The sequence below is a fragment of the Thermobia domestica genome, chromosome 11 (assembly GCF_964235325.1).
Source record: "Thermobia domestica chromosome 11, izTheDome1.hap1.1, whole genome shotgun sequence".
Taxonomy (NCBI): domain Eukaryota; kingdom Metazoa; phylum Arthropoda; class Insecta; order Zygentoma; family Lepismatidae; genus Thermobia; species Thermobia domestica.
The window spans coordinates 117044195-117063342 of record NC_137464.1 but is presented as its reverse complement, the minus strand read 5'-3'; the positions used below and the strand labels follow the sequence as shown (position 1 = coordinate 117063342).

The window sequence follows — 19148 nt, the reverse complement described above, 5'->3', positions numbered from 1 at the left end:
TTATTATTTATTTATTTATTCATTTTTATTTATTTATTTTCTGTCGCATCATGGAAAACAGCTTACCCTTTTGAAATGACTCTTGGAACTAGTTAGTTCTTACTTCAAGGTTTTTATCATGTCACTTCGATTAAAGGACGTATCCTAAAGGGATAGGGGAAATCAAAATTTATGCCAATAATAGAGTATCTTATGACTTTTTATAATTACAGTTAGATACATTGAAATATAACCTATATCATAAGAGAAGAGAGGTGAAATATTTTCTATAAACCTTTCTCCCTGTGAGAAGTGCGGGCATTTCAACTGGTAATTTTTTAATTCTAAACAATAATTCGGGATTTTTTGTCTCCCGAATGGATGGACGGACGGACACAAGGACACAAAGAGTAAATAGGTAAAGGAATTTTGGTAAACCATTAAAAAATCCTTGAACAAATTCTGTTTTCAATAGCTATTTTCAGTATCCTTACTTGTACTCTATATTTTCTTTCGATTACCAGTCAATTTGTTAGAATAAAACTTTCAAGGCTAACTGTAATGATGAATTTCCTTCTACATTGTAAACTCTGGTTTTACTTGTCAATGATCGGTCTTTTGTTTTCAGATTAACATTTTGTTAGGAATTTAAAATATCTTCATGAAAGAGTTAGATGAAACTATGTCTCGTCATCTAATTAAATCTAACAATGTCGCTGCCATTGCGAATAAAATTAGCCTAAAAATTACTTTTGTCAATGTACTTCATGTAAAACACGTCCAACATTCAACTGTAGGAAAGCATTTAGAAGAAACAAGCAGAACATATGCACATACACACTATATGCATACCTTCCACACAGAAACAATTACTGAAACATTTGTCAAGCTTTCATACAAGGCTGTGTAACTTAGTTCTTTTGACGCGGGCTTCTGTTAATTTGGACTTTTCTAATGTGGGATTGTTTTGACTTGCGTACTTCTAATATGGGAAACTTTCAAATTTACGAGCACCTTTTTAATGCGAAGCCGTTTTCACCCTCTGACTAGGCCTCTTTTGTTCTTCGCCATTTATATTTATCCAGATTCTTCCGACATGAAAGCATCACTGTGCTACTATGCCCCATGAGGAAATTGGGGAGCTAAGTGATTTACGCGGTAGGGAACGCCAATGTAATAAGCCAGAAATAAGTGTGATGGGAGTCGATCTGCTAGCCAAACATTACATAACTAAAATCTGTCAAGCCTTCTGGGGTTGCGGTGGAAAGGTTGACGATTTCAATGAATTATTATATTGCTAGTGTTTCTCCCAGACATACTTCCGAAGGACCTCAAAGTATTCAACACGCATTCTCCCTGAACCTAAATCGAATTGTCATTAGATGTCACTTTCTTGCAGGACAGGTCCTATAGTGTTCCATTGTAGCCCTCTCACAATTTGATTCCCGCTTCTCGATTCGGAAGAAGCCTGGTTATTAGTAAACCAATAGATATGAGTGCAAGATAAATACAGAATATCATTCTGAACATGACCACAAATCCATTTAGTTTTCATTAACCGGTACTCAAACATTTGCTTTGCTGTATTCATATATTTACATAAAAGCAACTACTGAAGATACAGTTAAACTTTCTCTTTTTCTTGAAATTCATTCGAGTAAAGTAATTCATATATCTGTAAGAAAATATGAGAAAAATGTCACGACGTAACATACTTATTTTATAGCTATATATATATATATATTAAAAATATACTCAAATGTACTTCCTTAAGTAAATACTGCTTCAATTACGCAACACGTTGTAGTTATTTTAAATGATTGCATGCAACATTTGTTCAAGGTCCATGCACGGAAGAGTTTTCCCTATACCTATGTAATGAGTGATTAACGTGTCTTCTTCCATAGTAATGACCTTGTGCGAGTTAGCTACTTTTACGTGGGCTGTCTATAAAATATTGCGAAAGTATGAATCCAGAAAATACATACAAAATGCATAAATTTTGCCTTACTACAAGTTGCTATATTTTGCGTAAATCGCCGAACTAACCACTTAACTATCTAGCTTTAAAAAGTCAAAGGTTCGTTGCTGCAGGAATAAAAGTAATAAATCAAAAGTATAATAACTAACTAATTTTCTGTTCATCTCTTTTCAATGAATCCTAATATGTTGTGTACCTAGAACACGACATAATAGTATTTTCTAAAGCAATCTGAGAGCTTAGAGGAAAACTGAATAACTGTATGTGACTATTGTGTAGCAATTGGAACCTAACAAAATTACCAAATAAAGTAATTAGTTATTTATTTTCCTAAGAAACAAGAGTAGTAAAACCTATCAGCTCACTTGGCTCTTCCCCTTATCCACACTTCCTTATCTAATTGATCTGGTTTCATTCGTCAATCCTTCTTTTAGAAACTCTATTACTTCTCCCCAAACTACAGTTGTATAGGGGGCGTTCAGAGCACACGGAAATAAGTTGAATGACCAAACTTGTGAGGAGAAAGAGAGAAGGTTTGTATAGGACGCTTAACTACATGGGAAAGCTAGCACTTTTTTTAATATAGAATTTTGTTTATAATATCTGGAGATGAATCTTTTTGAAGCTCTGAAAGGAGCTTCAGACAGAGATCTTAAAGATAAAATATGTCAAAAGTGACCAAAAGTGGAGTTGATTCTCTTGTGCACTGGGAAACATGGCGTGGATAGAGAATCTTTTGACAGTTTAAGTTCTTTAAAATTATTAACATCGAAAAATCGTTTATTAAGCTTTTTCTAAACATATCCAACTTCATGGATTTTGTTAAAATAAGTACGAAATCATTTTTGGTTGTTACAGAGAAAACAATACAATGAAACACTTCTTTAAATCAGCTATATTAACAAAGTAATCACACTTTTCTCACAACACTTAGTTTTAGATTTTAAAAAATCCACTTTTGAAGTAGTAAAATAATGGGTAAAATTGTCCCAAAGAAGGGTTTAATTGCGACATCAAACTGCGAAAAATTAAGATGTGCCAACATTTGAGTGAGTGGGCTGGGCATAGGTGGGTCTCAACATACAACCATCAGTCCATAGTGAATTCTGAGTTGTTTCAATTTGGAGACTAGCCTAGAGCTATATAAGTAAAGAATCAGAAAGAAACATAATTTATCGTTCTGTAAATAGAAAATAAACTTCCTAAACTCGATAGTTTTGCTTCCAAATCTGATTTAACGAAAATTGAGGGTTAATATAGCAATATTTTTGAAAATGTTATTATGCCAATCTTTGAGATCCAAAAAGGAAAACTTCCGTGTATTACTTGTGGTTATGATATCTCTTCCTTTAACCACCGGAACACCAAGATGAGATAATTTTTGATCCATGCACATTTCTAGTAAGAAATGAGTTTTGTTTTGCAGAATAGGCGCCGCTTACATTGACTGAGTATGCATGTTGTGCTGTCTAAAATATTGAGCGTTGTATAATTGTAGCGTCTATTCTGGAAAAACGACTTCATTCTCTTACGAAAAAATTGCATGAGTCTAAAATGGCGTTCTGAGGATAACAAACTACAGGAAAACAAAAGTGGTACTTGAACAAGAAAGTCGTACAAAGTCAAAGAAGCAAAAATTTTCTTTTTCTTCCCAAAAATTCAGCATGTTATGGTAAAGAAATCTCCATCCGCCCCCCCCGCCCCCCCCAAAAAAAGCCGTCTTTTTTGCATCTCTACTTCATAGAATTTAATCATACACTGTATAGTCGAGATCCAACCTTCAAGTAATTAGTTTACATTTCCTATAAATATTTACTATCTACAAATAAGTGTTTACTGTCTTTGATCAATGATTCGAAAAATAGAAGAAAATATTGGGAGCAGAAAGAGGAAATTGAAAATCAAGAAATATGAAATAAACGTTTCCAGATCCCCCGAACCTAGCAGTAAAGAAAAAAAAAACTCTTTGGTCCCAAGACCTGCCAACAGGCAGAATTAATAATTATTACTATTATTATTGTTTTGTTAGAGTTGTCATCATAAGTTGTTCATCTTTCTCAGTTATGATGTCTTTATGTTTCTGAAGAATTTACTTTTTATAAACCATCGTAGGTGTACAAATAAATTTTTAAAGATTATACTTTGCATTCAAGAGGAATTACAACTAGCGTCGTTTGGTGCGAACGAAATGTCTGCAATGACGTCTGATGGAAAACTTCGCTCAGTAATACAAGACAGGAATGGACTAACGTCACACACTCTATATACGTTCAGTAAACAGGCTGGGGTACCCAGACAGTCAGAAGGCAGTGCGTTATTGAACAGAGTTGTTTGAAAGTCACCTTGGAAAAACACAATTGCAAATGATATTTCTGTGCGACTTCAAACTGAGATATTCTGGACAGGAAGCCGCAACAGTATTAACAGTGCATTTACATAAGGAATGGCAAATGAACGCATCATTTGTCGTCAGTTTGCAAAATTTCATCCCGGTGATACAACATAGTAAAATGGGCTCCCCGACCAATATCATGTTCGGATGAGCTCTCTGCAACAGTGTGGAAGGAGACCGTCTGATAAGTGTTTATACTATTGCAAATGAGTTAAGCATTCACCACACTACTGTTGCGTCGTTTGGCGACTTCGTGCAATTGGTAAGGTAAAAACATTTGACTGATGGACGCCACATCAGTTGACACCTGGTACAACAATAATTACTATTTGTAAATGTGCAAATGTGCAGTTTTTTTTTTCAAAGCATAACCGGAGATTTACTGCATTAGATTGCCACTTCAAATGAAAAATGGGCCTGATTTGATAATCGTAAACGGTAAGAACAGTGGATCATCCCTTTCTGTACGCTTGTTGCTGCTGGTAGGTTGATGGTGATCCATTATATGTTTCCAAAGACAGGTGAAACAAACAATCCAAATCGTTACAGTGCTGAACTCCATCAAATGCACCGCAAACTTGTCCGCAAGTATCCAGCAGTGGCCAACAGGTATCGTATCCACGTATTGTTCGCCCACATGTCTCTCAAAGGAAGTGCAGGGTCTCCATGAGTTGCAGTATGAAACCCTTACTCACTCGTCGTATTCTCCCGATATCTCTCCCACTGAGTACCATTTCTTCCCGCATCTCGATCACTTCTTGGAAGAGAAGACTTTCCCTGATGATAGGGCTCTGTAATACGCGATTCAGAACTTCGTCACATCTCACGCTCCAGACTTCTTTCGCTAGCCACGGAATCCAAATGTTGACTAAGCGATGGCAAAAATGTGTGGGGTTGCAGACGGCGGTTATTTTTATTAAGTAGGTATAGTATATTCATCTTTATGGCCTCTAAGAATGATACACCTGGTTTAAACATTTCACCCTAACCCTATATCTCCTTCTATCTCTCGCATTTTGTCCCATTTTTCCTAAATGTATATATGTTAATTTCTACTTTCGCCATGTTTAAAAGCTGATTTTCAATATAAAATATAGAAGTAGGAGGGGAAGGGATAAGATAGGAAGGACGAAAGAAGCATATAAGAAAAATAACTTAAATTGTTTAGTATTAAGAGGTCAGAAGTGATTAAATTGCTACATCTAACAATAAGACAAAGAGTTTCCTGCGAACTGTATGTAGTATATAGAAGCTTTTCAGTCTGCGACAAGTGATCTGCAGTGGTAGTAGCGGAATAGCTATGACGATCTGAATGATTTTTGTAGCTCTCCGATTCTAGTTATGCATGCACGTTTGTAAAGCGACTCGTACTGGAACCATATGTGTTCTACATATGGATTGTACACAATAGTAAGATGATTCGTGTTGCTTACGAGACGAGACGAGAATAATAAATAAAGTTGTCTCATCTCGTCTCGCTTCTTGAAGAGCTTTTCTTGTCTCGTCTGGAATTTTTTTTCCGTGACGTTTTCTTGTAAATTTATGCACAAAATCTGTGCCCCTGACTTTTTTCTTAATTTCATCTAGAAGTTACCAGAATTCTTTCTTGTCACTAGAGTTCCACAAAGGGTGCGATATAACAGTATTTAAAATATATTTATTATCAAAGTATATTGTATAATGATTAGCGTATCTTTAAATGTTTATAAATATTCTTCATTATGTTCGTACTATTACTTTATCTATTTATAGTTTTTCTATTATGAATCATGTAACACTAAAACAATGTTTGAGATCTAAGACTTGAGTAAACTAGCGTTGGTCACGAAAGTCTAGAAGTTCCTCATTTCGCCTCAAATTTAAAAATACCATTCACGTCTCAATTCGTGTAACGTTTTCGAGACGTGTGAGATTCCTTGTCTTTGGGAATATTAGAATTTTTTTATTGTTATAATTTGTTTTGTCTGGTTATTTTTTCCGAAGGTGGATCCTTGTTCAGTTCCCTTACATATCTAGTGGGGCCAGCAAGTCTGGCAGAATGTTCATTTTTCTATATTTATTATATTTTAAGTATTAATAAATAGAGGGCATAGTTCCATAGCATTATTTTTCCACTAAAAGTAACTCTTTCTGTGTTTTTCTGAGATAATTGAACAGTGAATCCCACAGTATCGTTGGATCACAATACATTGATCTGTTAGTGTAATAGTGTAATTAGTTATATCTGTTTACGAAAAAATGAACACTTCCGACTTTGTTACATCAATCAACTAATTGTATTTCAGAACACCAAACAAACTGGATTAAACTTTTTAAAAAAAGAAAGGAAAGCTTTTTATATACAGGGTGACCCAAAAGTAGGTATACAGTACCGTACTGATTAGCTTATTGCATTTTATAAGCCTATAATTTTTTATTGTTATCCATCAGAGAGACTTAGTTTCTTTAATATTTGTTCTTAATGTGTTTTTACTTACATCTTAAGCTCGGAAGAGCCGAAGCAAATAAACCCATAAACTAGAATGTTATACTTGATCAATGTGGGGCTGTATGCCTACTTTTGAGCCACTCTGTACTTGTTAAACCGTGTGCCCGTCAACACACAGTACGGAAAATGCACAAAAGTACCATTAATTTGTTGCATCATTTATGAATGGTATATATATGTACGGTATATATGAATGGTATATATATGCAAATATGCACGAAAAATATGCACTAACATATGCATTTAAAAAAATCAACATGTGCACTGAAATATACACTAAGAAAATATAAAATGTCAGTTTCTTATAAAAATATCTTATCTTAATGATCTCTGTTGCAATGAACTATTAACATCTTCCTTATGTTTTCTTCTATCAACCCTCTGTGTTTATCAGTAAGAAAAGCTCTGTAGGTTGAAAAGTTTCTACATCGGCAGAAGTTATGGGTACATGTGAAAAACGTCTTCCTGTGTTACGTTCTCTTCCATGTTTTCGCCATTAAGTATTTGCAATGGCACAGATTATTTTGTACCCTTGATTTTTGCCTAATACTTTGGAAAGTTTATCTGACGCTATTTTCGCAAGACCGTGAGTTGTTTCACTGGACAAATTGAATTGAATAGGGGGATTAATGGGGACGTCAGCATCTCGGCTATATGTTACTACAAACATGCATTTTGCATATAAATCGGGCTGTAAATATATATATATAATCAATAACATAAATAACTTTGAATTTGTGTTCATAATGTAACCATTTATTTCAATTTCAGAGACCTTTTTTGACCGATCGAGCGATAGTTGCACAACACCCAATCTCCAGAGAGGTCAATGCATTGTAATAGATAGATGCGAGCCCCTACGACTGTTGCTAGAATCAGGGCGGTTGTCTTCCAACACCAGATTCTTCTTGCAGGCGTCTCACTGTGGTTTCTCAGGGCAGAGACCGAAAGTTTGCTGTCCAGTCCAGCAGGACCCGCAGCCACCACCTGAGCCGGAACCTCCTAGAGAACCGAATGAACCATTCACCGATGGCAGACCACGGGACGTGAACACCGCAAGAAACCCTGCAGATGCATTAAGAAGAGCGAAACAAATCTGTGGCACTGCAGTAAACTCACGAATTGTCAATGGTCAGTCCACAAGCGTTGGAGAATTTCCATGGATGGCGTTGCTTCAGTATCGTTCAAGTAAGTTATAGTTAACAATTAAAGGAAACAGATATATGTTGTTAGAATACGAAAGAAAAATTTTGCATCGTACAACGCACTTTGTTATGAAGAACAGAGTAATGTTGTCAATTTAGTTTCAATTCGAATTTAAGTTTCACTTAGTCATTTAGTTCAATTTGGTTTCAGTTTAGTCTCAATAATTCGGATCAGTCATTTACAGCTGACCCATGTATGACATAGCAGCGCAGTGAGTAAAGTAAGGGAAGGAATGAAGTAGGAGGATAAATGTTGATAATAAACGTGCATTCATGGGTTCTTGAGTAGTATACTTGCAAAACTATAGACTAGGCTTTCATTAGCCTGTCACTACTGCCTCTTATCAGCGTTATTACCTGTCAGCTCCTTGCTCTTTCATTGAGAAGACGAGAATCAAACTGTGGCGTCACAGATCATTCAGTAGAAAGTTACTGATCTGAACAGAGTACGAAGTAACCATCCATATACAGAAAGAGAGAAATCCAAAACACAACCATATAAATCAAGTACTTCTTATACATAAAACAATACACACTAAAATGGAACGAAACTGTCATTTGGTACAGACATTTCCAACTACTGTCATTTTAATTTTCATGTCATATGAAACTCTTCTTAATTTACCACATATTAACGTGTCACAGGTGCGAGAAATATATTTTACGATGCACTTCAAATTTAATCGTTCAAGCAACAGTAAGGATTTCATTTCTACATTTCACTGGACGATATTTTTATTTCCATGAACAGTTACTATATGAATTCGAACTGGGGCATACCGCTGCGGTAACAACCACAAACATTTATTATGAGAAAGGGAAAGTTGCAGTGAATTACACCACAGCACCTCATTGGTTACAGAAATTCTGGCAGGTTGTAAAGCTATCGAAGATCAGCCAAGGCCCTATGGAACTTAACCTTAAGCCATACGACACGCAATTGAAGAAAATCCATCCACTAACCCATGGCGATTCTCAAACCAATTTGGTATATGCCAGTCCACGTAGTGCGTCACTATTACGAACTCGGTAAAACATATGGAGCTGACGCATTTTTCACACGATTAGTACTGGCATCCGTATAGATTGATCATGGGTTAAGGTCAATGACGTAGAGGTACATGGAACTACCTACTCTTAATTTTGGCCGGGATACTTATCCCACCCATTAAATTTTGAGAGAAGTGCATAGATCCACTCCCTTAAATTTGAGAAATTGACAAATTTAAAAAAATGTACTGTAGTGTAGGACCATGCTACATACGACTGTAAGTTTGGGGATCCATCTTGTTCCCTTTTATGGTTAAAAATGACCAAAAACATAAATTTCGGAGATTTTGACCCAATTTTACCTCTTTGATCAAGCTTTATCATAATATATGGTTATATGGATGAGTATAGAGATTCGTTCTCTTTATAGGAAATGGGCACATTGATGCTCCCTTCTCAAAATCTGGGAGGGGTATATAGGACCAAACATAAAATACGAGAAATGTCAAAAAAATAAAAATGGCTAAATGTTCCCCTAGAACTAATATATAACTCTAAATTAGATTGGCTTCTTGTCCCCTTCTATACGTAAAGAAATGTCAAATTATAGAAATTGTCATGTGTTCATCACGTGGTCGGTTATTGGACTAATTCATCTTTTCTAATGAGCCTTAATCAACTTATGTGGTTATACGGTTTAATAAAGAGGTTTATTCTCTTTCATATGATATAAGTACATTGATACTCCCTTCTCAAAATTTGGGAGGGATGTGTTGGCCCACTCCTGAAATTTATGAACTGTCAAAAATTTGTAAATGTTCTCTAGGAAAAAACATATAATTCTGTAAATTTGGTTGGTTTCTTGATCGCTTTGGTTAGTTTTGGTTGATCTTAATCCTTCTGTGATTATAAAAAAATGCAAAAGCTATTCGTAACTTACACTTTATATTTTGGTGAGAAATTTGAATTAGCATGTGACGGAATCTTGAATGTAGTTCCCCAATGTCCCCTAAGAGGAGGTTTTATCGCAAGATATGGTTATAAAAACTGGTAAATTGTCAATAGGACTAATGTAAGAAATATACTTCTGAAAATTTGAATAGTCCATGTTGTTTTCTTCTATGGGTAGAAAGTTGCCAAGCATTCAAGCTTGGGAACTTTGTGAATTAATTTATCTCCTAAGGTGTGGTTTTATTCTAACTTGATTACATGAGAGAATACATGGTCTAATTTTGTCCCATTTGAATCAGCATTATGAGACTAGTCCCACATTTGGGGTGGGATACGTTTGGCCAACCCTTAAATTTAGAATTGTTAAAAAAAAATACAGAACCCGTACCTCCCTGGAAAGAGGAGGGACAAGTTGCTACGCCCGAGATATTTCAATTTTTGGATGTGGAAGTGTTGTTACAATGAATTATTTCATGATCTTTGCTGTACTCTGTCTTATTAGTCATTCAAAATAGCCTATGATTCGTCATTCGTCAAGACCAAACGACTGCATGACAAATTGGCAACACAGCTGAGGTCATTCACTTCTTTTCCCTAAGCAAAGTGATGATTTCCTCCATCAGAGGATGGCGGGGGTGAGGCCAAAGTACGTTTCGCATATTTTCCGAGGGCATACCTGAAATAGACAGGCTCTAATCACTTTAAAATTGTTTAATTTTTTCAGAAGTTTTTATATGGTTTGTTTAAATTTTTAGTTTGAAAAACTTTTCGATTGCTGCCTGATATTTTACATTTTAGTTTAAAAAATTTTCAACCCTACCATTTTACTTAATATTTCTAGTATAAGGTCACTGTTGTAAAGCAATTTTTGGTGCAATCTGGTTCGCTGATCACTTTCAAATTTTTGTTTAAAAGTTTTTAAAATTTTTGCTTACAAGTTTTCGATGACTATTTCATAATTTGAGTTTAAAATTTTTCAATTTTAGGATTGTAGATAAAACTTATAGTCTAAGATCATTGATGGAAAAATTAGAACTTGAAACCAGGTATTCTGCAATTATTAAAACCAATTAATATGTAACAATTGCTACCTCATGCTGAACTTAAGTCACAGTTTATAGTCTAAAGTCATTAGTGGAATACTATCTTTGCTGCTATCTTTTTAGCTAATCACTTTCCAATTTCAATTTTAAAATTTTCTACTGTTTTGAAAACTGCTATTGTTTAAATGTTTTGATCACTGCTTCAAAATTTTAGTTTGAATATTTATTAAACCTCAGGATTCTAGTTACAACCCATAGTCTAAGGAATTTGACACTTTAACCCTTTCACTGTGGAAGGCGACGGAAAAAAATTTCCCTAACCTGCGAATGTCGATTATAGTCGACGTGTTAAAATTTGTCTGTATCTTGGGTTTGTCGATTGTAGTAGCCAAAGGTTTTCTGTGTGATTTCTATTGTTTATCGAAAACAATAGAACACAAACAAAAATGAACGGTACAACTTTGGCGACTACTCTCGACAAAGCCAAGATACGGACAAACAAATTTTAACACGTCGACTATAGTCGACATTCGCATGTTACGGAAATTTGGTTCTGTCGACAAAAGTCGACTTCCTCTGTAAAAGGGTTAAACTTTAGTCATAACTCATAGTCTAAGGTCATTAATGAAAAGCTTTCCTTGGAGCAGTTTTATTGGATTAGTATTTTTAAACGCTTTTGGTTTTTGTTAAAAAATTTTGATCACTGTTTTAAAATTTTAGTGTGAAAATTTGTTAAATCTTAAGATTCTAGTTAAGATCCATAGCCTAAGGACATTTGGCACATGCACTTTAGTCACAACTCATAGTCTATGGCCATTACTGGAAAACTATCTTTGGGCAATTCGATTGAGCATTTCTAAACGTTTTGATATTTTATTTGAAATATTTGGTCGCCGTTTTAATTTTTTGTTTAAACATTCTTGTTTAATTTTTTTTTCGTTTGAAAATTTTCTGATCATTAAATGTTTTTGAAAATTTTTGATTAAATGTTTGTTTTAAAATGCTTTGCAAAGTTTGAAAACTTTTACACTCATTCAAATGAGTTTACTTTTTATTTTTAAAAAAAAGTTTGCACTTGCTTTTTTAAGTATATTTGTGAATTTTAGTTTATTTTTCACTACCTGAAGATTTGCAGCCACTGGAAAAGTTTCACAAAAAAAATCGGAACTGTTCAGCACAAAAGACTTGGCAATACTGTACACAAGAATTGCATCATTATGATAGAGTCATACATATCAGAACAAGTTTATGCAATATCAGAATAAGTTTACACAAAAAATAAAATCTTTTTAATGAGTGCAGGAGTTTTTAGGTTTCAACAATTTTGAAGAAAGATTCCGGAACAAAATCTTGAAACAGTGCTCAAAAAATCACAACAAGTTTTCAAAAACTTTAAAATTTAAAATTAAAATTAAAGTAATAGCTAATTAAATTTAAAAAAAACTTTTAGAAGAATGCAAACATTCTAAATTCAAATCTCTAATGCAAAAATTGTTCTTGGATTATAATGGATTCGATAGTTACAGTAGAAGCTGTCACAAAAATCGGCGGCCATTAAACCCAATAACCTGTTCTAAATTGCATTGCTTACACTAAAAAATTGTAATAAATAATACTTTTAAATTACGCCAAATATTTTGTGTTCTTCCAAATCATTTAAAGTTTATAACACACTAAAAATTCCCAAAAAGTAAAGTTATTAAAAGTTTTTAAAATGTAAAAAAATGTACGAGTTTAAAATGCATCTGACGACCATTGGAATATTGGTCTCCAAGTTCCCTAACAAATTTATTTCTCTTTCGCAACTAATTAACAATTATATAAAGTAAATTACTAACTTAAAACTAACTTGGCCAATGCAACTTAAAATACATTTTTAACGAACTAATCTAACATCCTTTGTCAGTTCCACAAAGAAGAGTTTACTTTGGATCCCTCTTCTTTTCATTCTTCTTCACTATTCTTTCATATTCTTCGGATAGTTTCTCATGTACCTCAAATAGCTTCTCATGTGCTTCCAAACATTTTCCAACTCCAGACATATTCTTTGCTAACTGTAAATGATAACATCTTTCTTCATCAACTCTTTTTTCAAAAATACATTTCCTTTTCATATTTTCTGTTTCCTCTGCCTCTCCTTATTACTATTATGATGACTCTCCTTTTTCTTCGGCCTCTATTTTTGTTCTTTATTGTGACCTATCGTATTTCAAACTCGAATGGGCACTTGACTTTATTCTCCTTCGTATTTACTCTCTTCCTTAAATGTGTCTTCACTTAAACTTATTAAATGTTGTAATCTCTAAATGTTTGTTTCTTTCTGTGGAGCAATTAAAACTGATGTTGTTCCTCATCAGTATCTCCTTCGTCTATTGACAGAGTTTTGTCGTTTTCAAGAATTTCCAGACGAGCGTAACTGTAATAAGTATTGTCAATTCGTCCTTTTCCAAGCAAATCTCACTAAAACTTGTGACAAGTCTTGAATATGCTACGGTTTTATGACGATATCTAGTATCTTGTTATCTTCGATAAAATCATATGGTCCGATCTAGCTGTTTGCCCAACTGCTCTTCGACCATGTTCTAATTACGATTACAAACTTGAGCAAAATGATCCTGCCTAAAACATTTATAACAACACATCTTCTGTCTGTCGAATCTCCTCTACAATTCTCAAAAGACGAAATCAATTAGCTTTGATATTTTGAACTACATGAAACCAATGAGCCTTGAAGCTTTGAGCTAACAGACTGAGATGACTCTCTTGAGGATGCCACGTACGATTTACTAGTTGAAAAAAATGAAATGAAATCTTTGGAGTTTTACGTCCCACGGTTATGCTGGTTAGGCTAAAGGAGACGGTGATGATGAGTAATGAATGAAATGGTGGAATGAAGAAAGTGGGAGGAAACGAGAAAACCCACGCACACGGTGTTTGTCCACCACAAAGTTCACTTGGCGGGGGCTGGGATCGAACCCGGGACCCCAAGCACCAGAGATGAACGCTGTACCACTGAGCCACCGTGGCCCCGATTTACTAGTTGAGTGTGCATCCTTAGAGCTTACTAAGTTGCAAGCCATGTCTCTAGTAGTGTCCAATCTAGTTCGAAAAATGCTCATATCTTGATCCGACAGTTCTAGTGCCAACATCAAATCCTATTAGAAAGTAAGCTATTTTTGCTGCTAAAAGAAGTCGTCATGCTACTTTTTTGTCTATCCCCACTATCAATTGATCTCTTACGGAGTGATCAAAAGAAACATCAAATTTACAATACGACAGTTGTGTTCTCAATTCTGTAACAAACTGCATGAGAGCTTGATCTGTCGCTGCATCACTAAATGAAATCTATATGCTCCGATATTTGATTTCTTTGTGCGTTATAATGCTTTAACATAAGCTTCTTGAGCTGCTGGAAACTCTTTCTTACTGTATCGTACTGTTTATACATATGGCTAAGGTCATCATGTGCTTTAGTTTCAATTCAAATCATAAGAAGCTTAGGCATGGATCTAGAATTGTGCCAATGTTAGGCTTTAACAAAGAACCCCATAAGACTTGTTTAGTTTCTTTTGTTTTCTATATCGTAATACTGGCTGGATCTGTTGAACTAGTCCAGTGTCACTTGTTAAAGCTATCCAATATTTGATTTTACAAAATGCTTTCCCTTAAGTACCCATAGTAGATAGGTAAAGAGAGACAATTTTACAATATTACAATAAAATTACTTTTTCAAAATTAAAACATTTACTTAACATCTATACCAAGGAACAATCAGTGGAGGATCTGGAAAGTAAAAGCTGGGGACGGCCAGAATCCAGACTATAATATGTATATCATAAGTTTACTATAAACTCTTAAAAATATATAAATAATGTCTTGATTTATTTTTGACTCTCAAAAAACTGGGAGCGTAGGCCCCTCGGCCCCAGGCTAGATCCTTCCCTGGGAACAACTACTGTGTTCAAATACATACCTTTTCCAGAGTTGTTTATTCATTAAATTTTATTCAGAACCTCCTGCTCACTTATTCCCTATGCATACAACTGATATAAACTTGAGTAGACCTATTTCGATTCATAACAAACTTTTTCTCTTTCGCAACTCGGCATAACCGTGGGACGTAAAACTCAAAATTTCATTTCATTTCATTTCTTTCGCAACTGATTAACAATTATACCAAGAATTTTATAAACAGAGGATCTGCCCATATGTATCTTCATCCTATTAAATCGGTGAAGCCAAAAAGCAACCGAGCATCGGCACTTCTGATTGGCTACTCTCGTTTCTGCCATCGTCTGATTGGCTACTTTCGTTTCCGCCATGATTGTTGGCTCAAAACATTCCGATCCTATTGGGCGGAGTGGGCAGAGTAGGGGTGGCGAAACTGTGACGTATGGCTTCAAGATTTTGTTGTAAGGGCAGATCCTCTATTTTATAAGATCCTTGAATTATACAATATAAACAAATTAATAACGAAAACTAATTTTATCAGTCCAACTTATAAAATCACTTTTAAGCCAACTACACCTAACATGACACAAGAGCGTAAATATAAATACAACAATTTTTAGCGTAGTTTTAATATTATGTCCCTGTTACACGTAATTATGCATCGTTAATTATCATGTATGAATTTGTTAAACATTCTTTATATGTGAACATATTGACATATATTAAACTTCTTTATCTCTAGTTCCTAAATAGTACACCTATTTATAAGTGATAGCAGTTTTATTCTTAATTATGAATATTAACTAAAATTATTGTGTACTTATATATGTTAAGCAAGATCGGTTTTAAAGTTTAAGTTAAAATTTTCAAATTAACGGGAAAAACAAGACGTCTGAAGCAAAGTGGCCAGTGTTTTTGAGATTTTACTTATTGGTATCAGTTGATCGCTTTGCATTTATTGTAATCGTCAAATAAATGCATGTTTATGGACAAACAATTTCTCAGCGAACTAATGGTTCCTAAGACTTAGTTACTGTGAAGCACAAACTATAATATCTTGCTTTTTAAGTCACTTTGAAAATTGTTATCCAGGAATAATTTCTCTTACAAAATAACATAATACAAAATCTCATTTTCTCTCATAGCGTGGGACATTAAACTCTACATCAAATATGCAGAGATGGAATGGGTCATAGATTACCGGGTCACAACTTTTTTCTGGGTCATCCGGGTCTCGATCTCACTTCTCAGGCCTGCACAGACTCAATGACCCGGACTGACCCTGTTTCACTGATTTTCAGTTATTAATGATACAAATCATTATGCATAAAATGTGGACTGTAATTACCTTAAATATGTTACACTACTGCTTTGATTATACATGTAAACAAGTCATATCAACTACAAGTCCCCAACACTGGCTTTGCACGTCACTACCAAAGCCTCTTTACTTCTTTCTTTTCAATATTACCAGGTGCTAGTTACAATACAATTAAGTTACTAAAATCACGTCAAACCTAATAGAAGCGGTGACCCGAACAGAGACTCGACGACCCAGAATCAGCCGAAATATAATCTCTTCCGCATTACTGCAAAACGTTTGTTAGAATTGAATTATTAGGCTCACACATACTCCCCATGTATGATTACCTTCAAGTTCCAGGTCCTACCGGATCAGTCTGGGTCATAAGTCTATACTGATCAGATCGGGTCTGTCTGGATCATGGGTCTGTTCGGGTCACCGGGTCTGGTTTGTCATGAGTCTGAGTGTTTTTGGGTCTTCCCGATCGTAAATCACGAAGTTCGTGACCCGCTCCATCACTGTAAATGTTATATGAACAGAAAGCTACAATCAAGTATAACTTTATCAACTTATCTAACTTACATTATATATATATATATACACAGTATATCAACTTATATATATATAGGTTAGTATGGTAGATCAGAACAGCAAACTAGCTTTGGAATTATCATTGGGATTGATTGAATGTCTTCAATTGCATTCATGACCCTACATTTTATTTTCTGTGGGATCTGTCTGTAATATTTTCTGTTTCAGGAAGAGGTGATTCGTTTCAATGCGGAGGTACGCTGATTACAGAAAATTACGTTTTAACTGCAGCACATTGCATTGAAGATATTCCAAGGGATTGGACTTTGTGAGTCTATGTAGAAAATATATTTATTATTGCCAAACTTAAATGCGCTAAAAGAAATGTTTGGGAAACGTAAAATATCTATTGAGCTGGTGAATTTAAATGTAAAGAACATCTCTTTATATACGATTAAGGATAATGAGTAACACTACCCTAATTTTCTTTCATAGTGTCATACCTTCCAAAAATTGACAAGTGAATGTTTCAAATTTTCAGGATGGAGATCACTTATACAATTAAGTATATAAAATTTAAATGACTTCTTTAATTTTCAGAAAACTTCATTACTGTTAATTATAATCTTAACAATAGTTGTGGTGCTACAACTGTGAAATTCTGCTTAGAACTAACTTTAGTCTCTAGATGTGGCTACTAAATATCCCTTCCCTCCAATACTGTTAAAATTTAATTATTTCTACACAAAAATAGTCTGTTACATGTATGAATAATAAAGAATGAGTATAATAAGAATATCGTCTTAAAAGCGGTAATTTTGATACTTGTCAGCAACGGCACCAACTTACCAAAATTTATGTGGGTGCATATCAATGGCCAGGGGAGTCTCCATATTTTTTGATTGATTTCCTTGTAGTTAAAATCTTTTATGAACACTGTCATAAAGGGATCTGCTGTGATAAAGTAAATCATACCGGTACTAGAAGGATAAGTTGGGGCTGCCCTAGCTTAGTTGGTAACACGGCTGACTTAAACGTAATAGAAACGGGTTCAAACCTGGGTCCAAACTAAAAATCTTGTGGGTGCTGGAGCCTCGAGGCACCCAGGTAGTCGGCGCCATGCTTGTCAGAACGTTTCAGTATAAATATATAGGCCTTCATATTTCAAAGCATAGTAAAAATTAGGGAAGGCAGATATGGATGGTCACGAGCGAGTTCGAGCGAGTTTTCGTTGAAACTTGACTTGTCTCGAAACAGACATCTTCGAGCTCGACTCGAAAACTCGACTCGAAACGCTTCCTCCAACTCGACTCGAATTTGACTCGAGTTTCGAGTCGAGTCGAGCCAAAACGAGCCAAGTGCTGTGTGTAGTTTCAAGTACTTTCTTCAAGTATCCTACATAGACTATATAATTATTATCAATAATATTACTACTACAACTTATTATTATTATTATTATTATTATTATTATTATTATTATTATTATTATTATTATTATTATTATTATTATTATTATTATTATTATTATTATTATAACACTGTTTATAAACATGAAAGATAAGCAGTTTGTATCTGAATACTAAAAACTAGCTGACTGCTGACTTCGGTAATCATGAAGTCTAGGAGGCAAGGACATTGTTCATAAGGTTCTGTGTTTGAATTTCGAAGGAGCAAGTATCCGGGCTCCAACCAAAAATCATTAAAATTTAGAAGGCGCTGGCCATACATATTCAAAACTGCTTGGCCCGGATTTAGGGTTCTCAACGGTTCGAGCGGCTCGGCTCATTCATTATCGAGCCGAGCCAACAGAACGCCCAACCGAGCCGGCTCGAGCTGTTTGCTCAGTTGAACTGACCTCAGCCGGTTAACATCACTACCCGGGTTGGGCTTCTGCTTCGGCTCAAAACTTCAACCGTGCAGGTCTCAGCCTTGGTGGTAAGAACTACAGTTTATACTTATATTGGTGCCCACGACATTTGTGTCTCGTTATAAAAATTCATTGTCGTCTTGTTAATCAAGATGAAACGAGATGCAAGCAGTGTGCCATCTCGTGAGCAACACTAAAAATATTCCACATTACTGCTTACATTTCTCATAGCTTTCACTTTCCAGTCTAATTAGGCCATGATTTCAAAACGAGTTAAAACAAGCTAAACGAGCGAGCCATTTATCAAACTCGACTCGACTCAAAACTCGACCTCAAAACAGTGACTCGGCTTGAGAAAAGTTCCTTTGACTCGACTCGAATTCGCTTCGAGTTTCGAGTCGAGCCGAGTTTAAGCTCGACTCGTGCCCATTCCTAAAGGCAGAAATTATTAGGGAATGTCCGTTGTC

At 35.0% G+C, this 19148-nt stretch overlaps 1 protein-coding gene and 1 long non-coding RNA gene across 2 annotated transcripts in view; one reads left to right on the top strand and one right to left on the bottom strand.

The window, feature by feature from the left end:
• Positions 1-19148, bottom strand: part of LOC145664384 (uncharacterized) — a 338163-nt gene that overhangs the window by 45992 nt on the left and 273023 nt on the right. The window lies entirely within an intron of this gene.
• Positions 1-19148, top strand: part of LOC145664382 (CLIP domain-containing serine protease HP8-like) — a 70810-nt gene that overhangs the window by 29817 nt on the left and 21845 nt on the right. Inside the window, exons 2-3 of the mRNA XM_081731045.1 lie at positions 7612-8028; positions 17043-17142. Coding sequence (XP_081587171.1) covers positions 7612-8028; positions 17043-17142 — 517 coding nt within the window. The remainder of the gene's footprint in view (positions 1-7611; positions 8029-17042; positions 17143-19148) is intronic.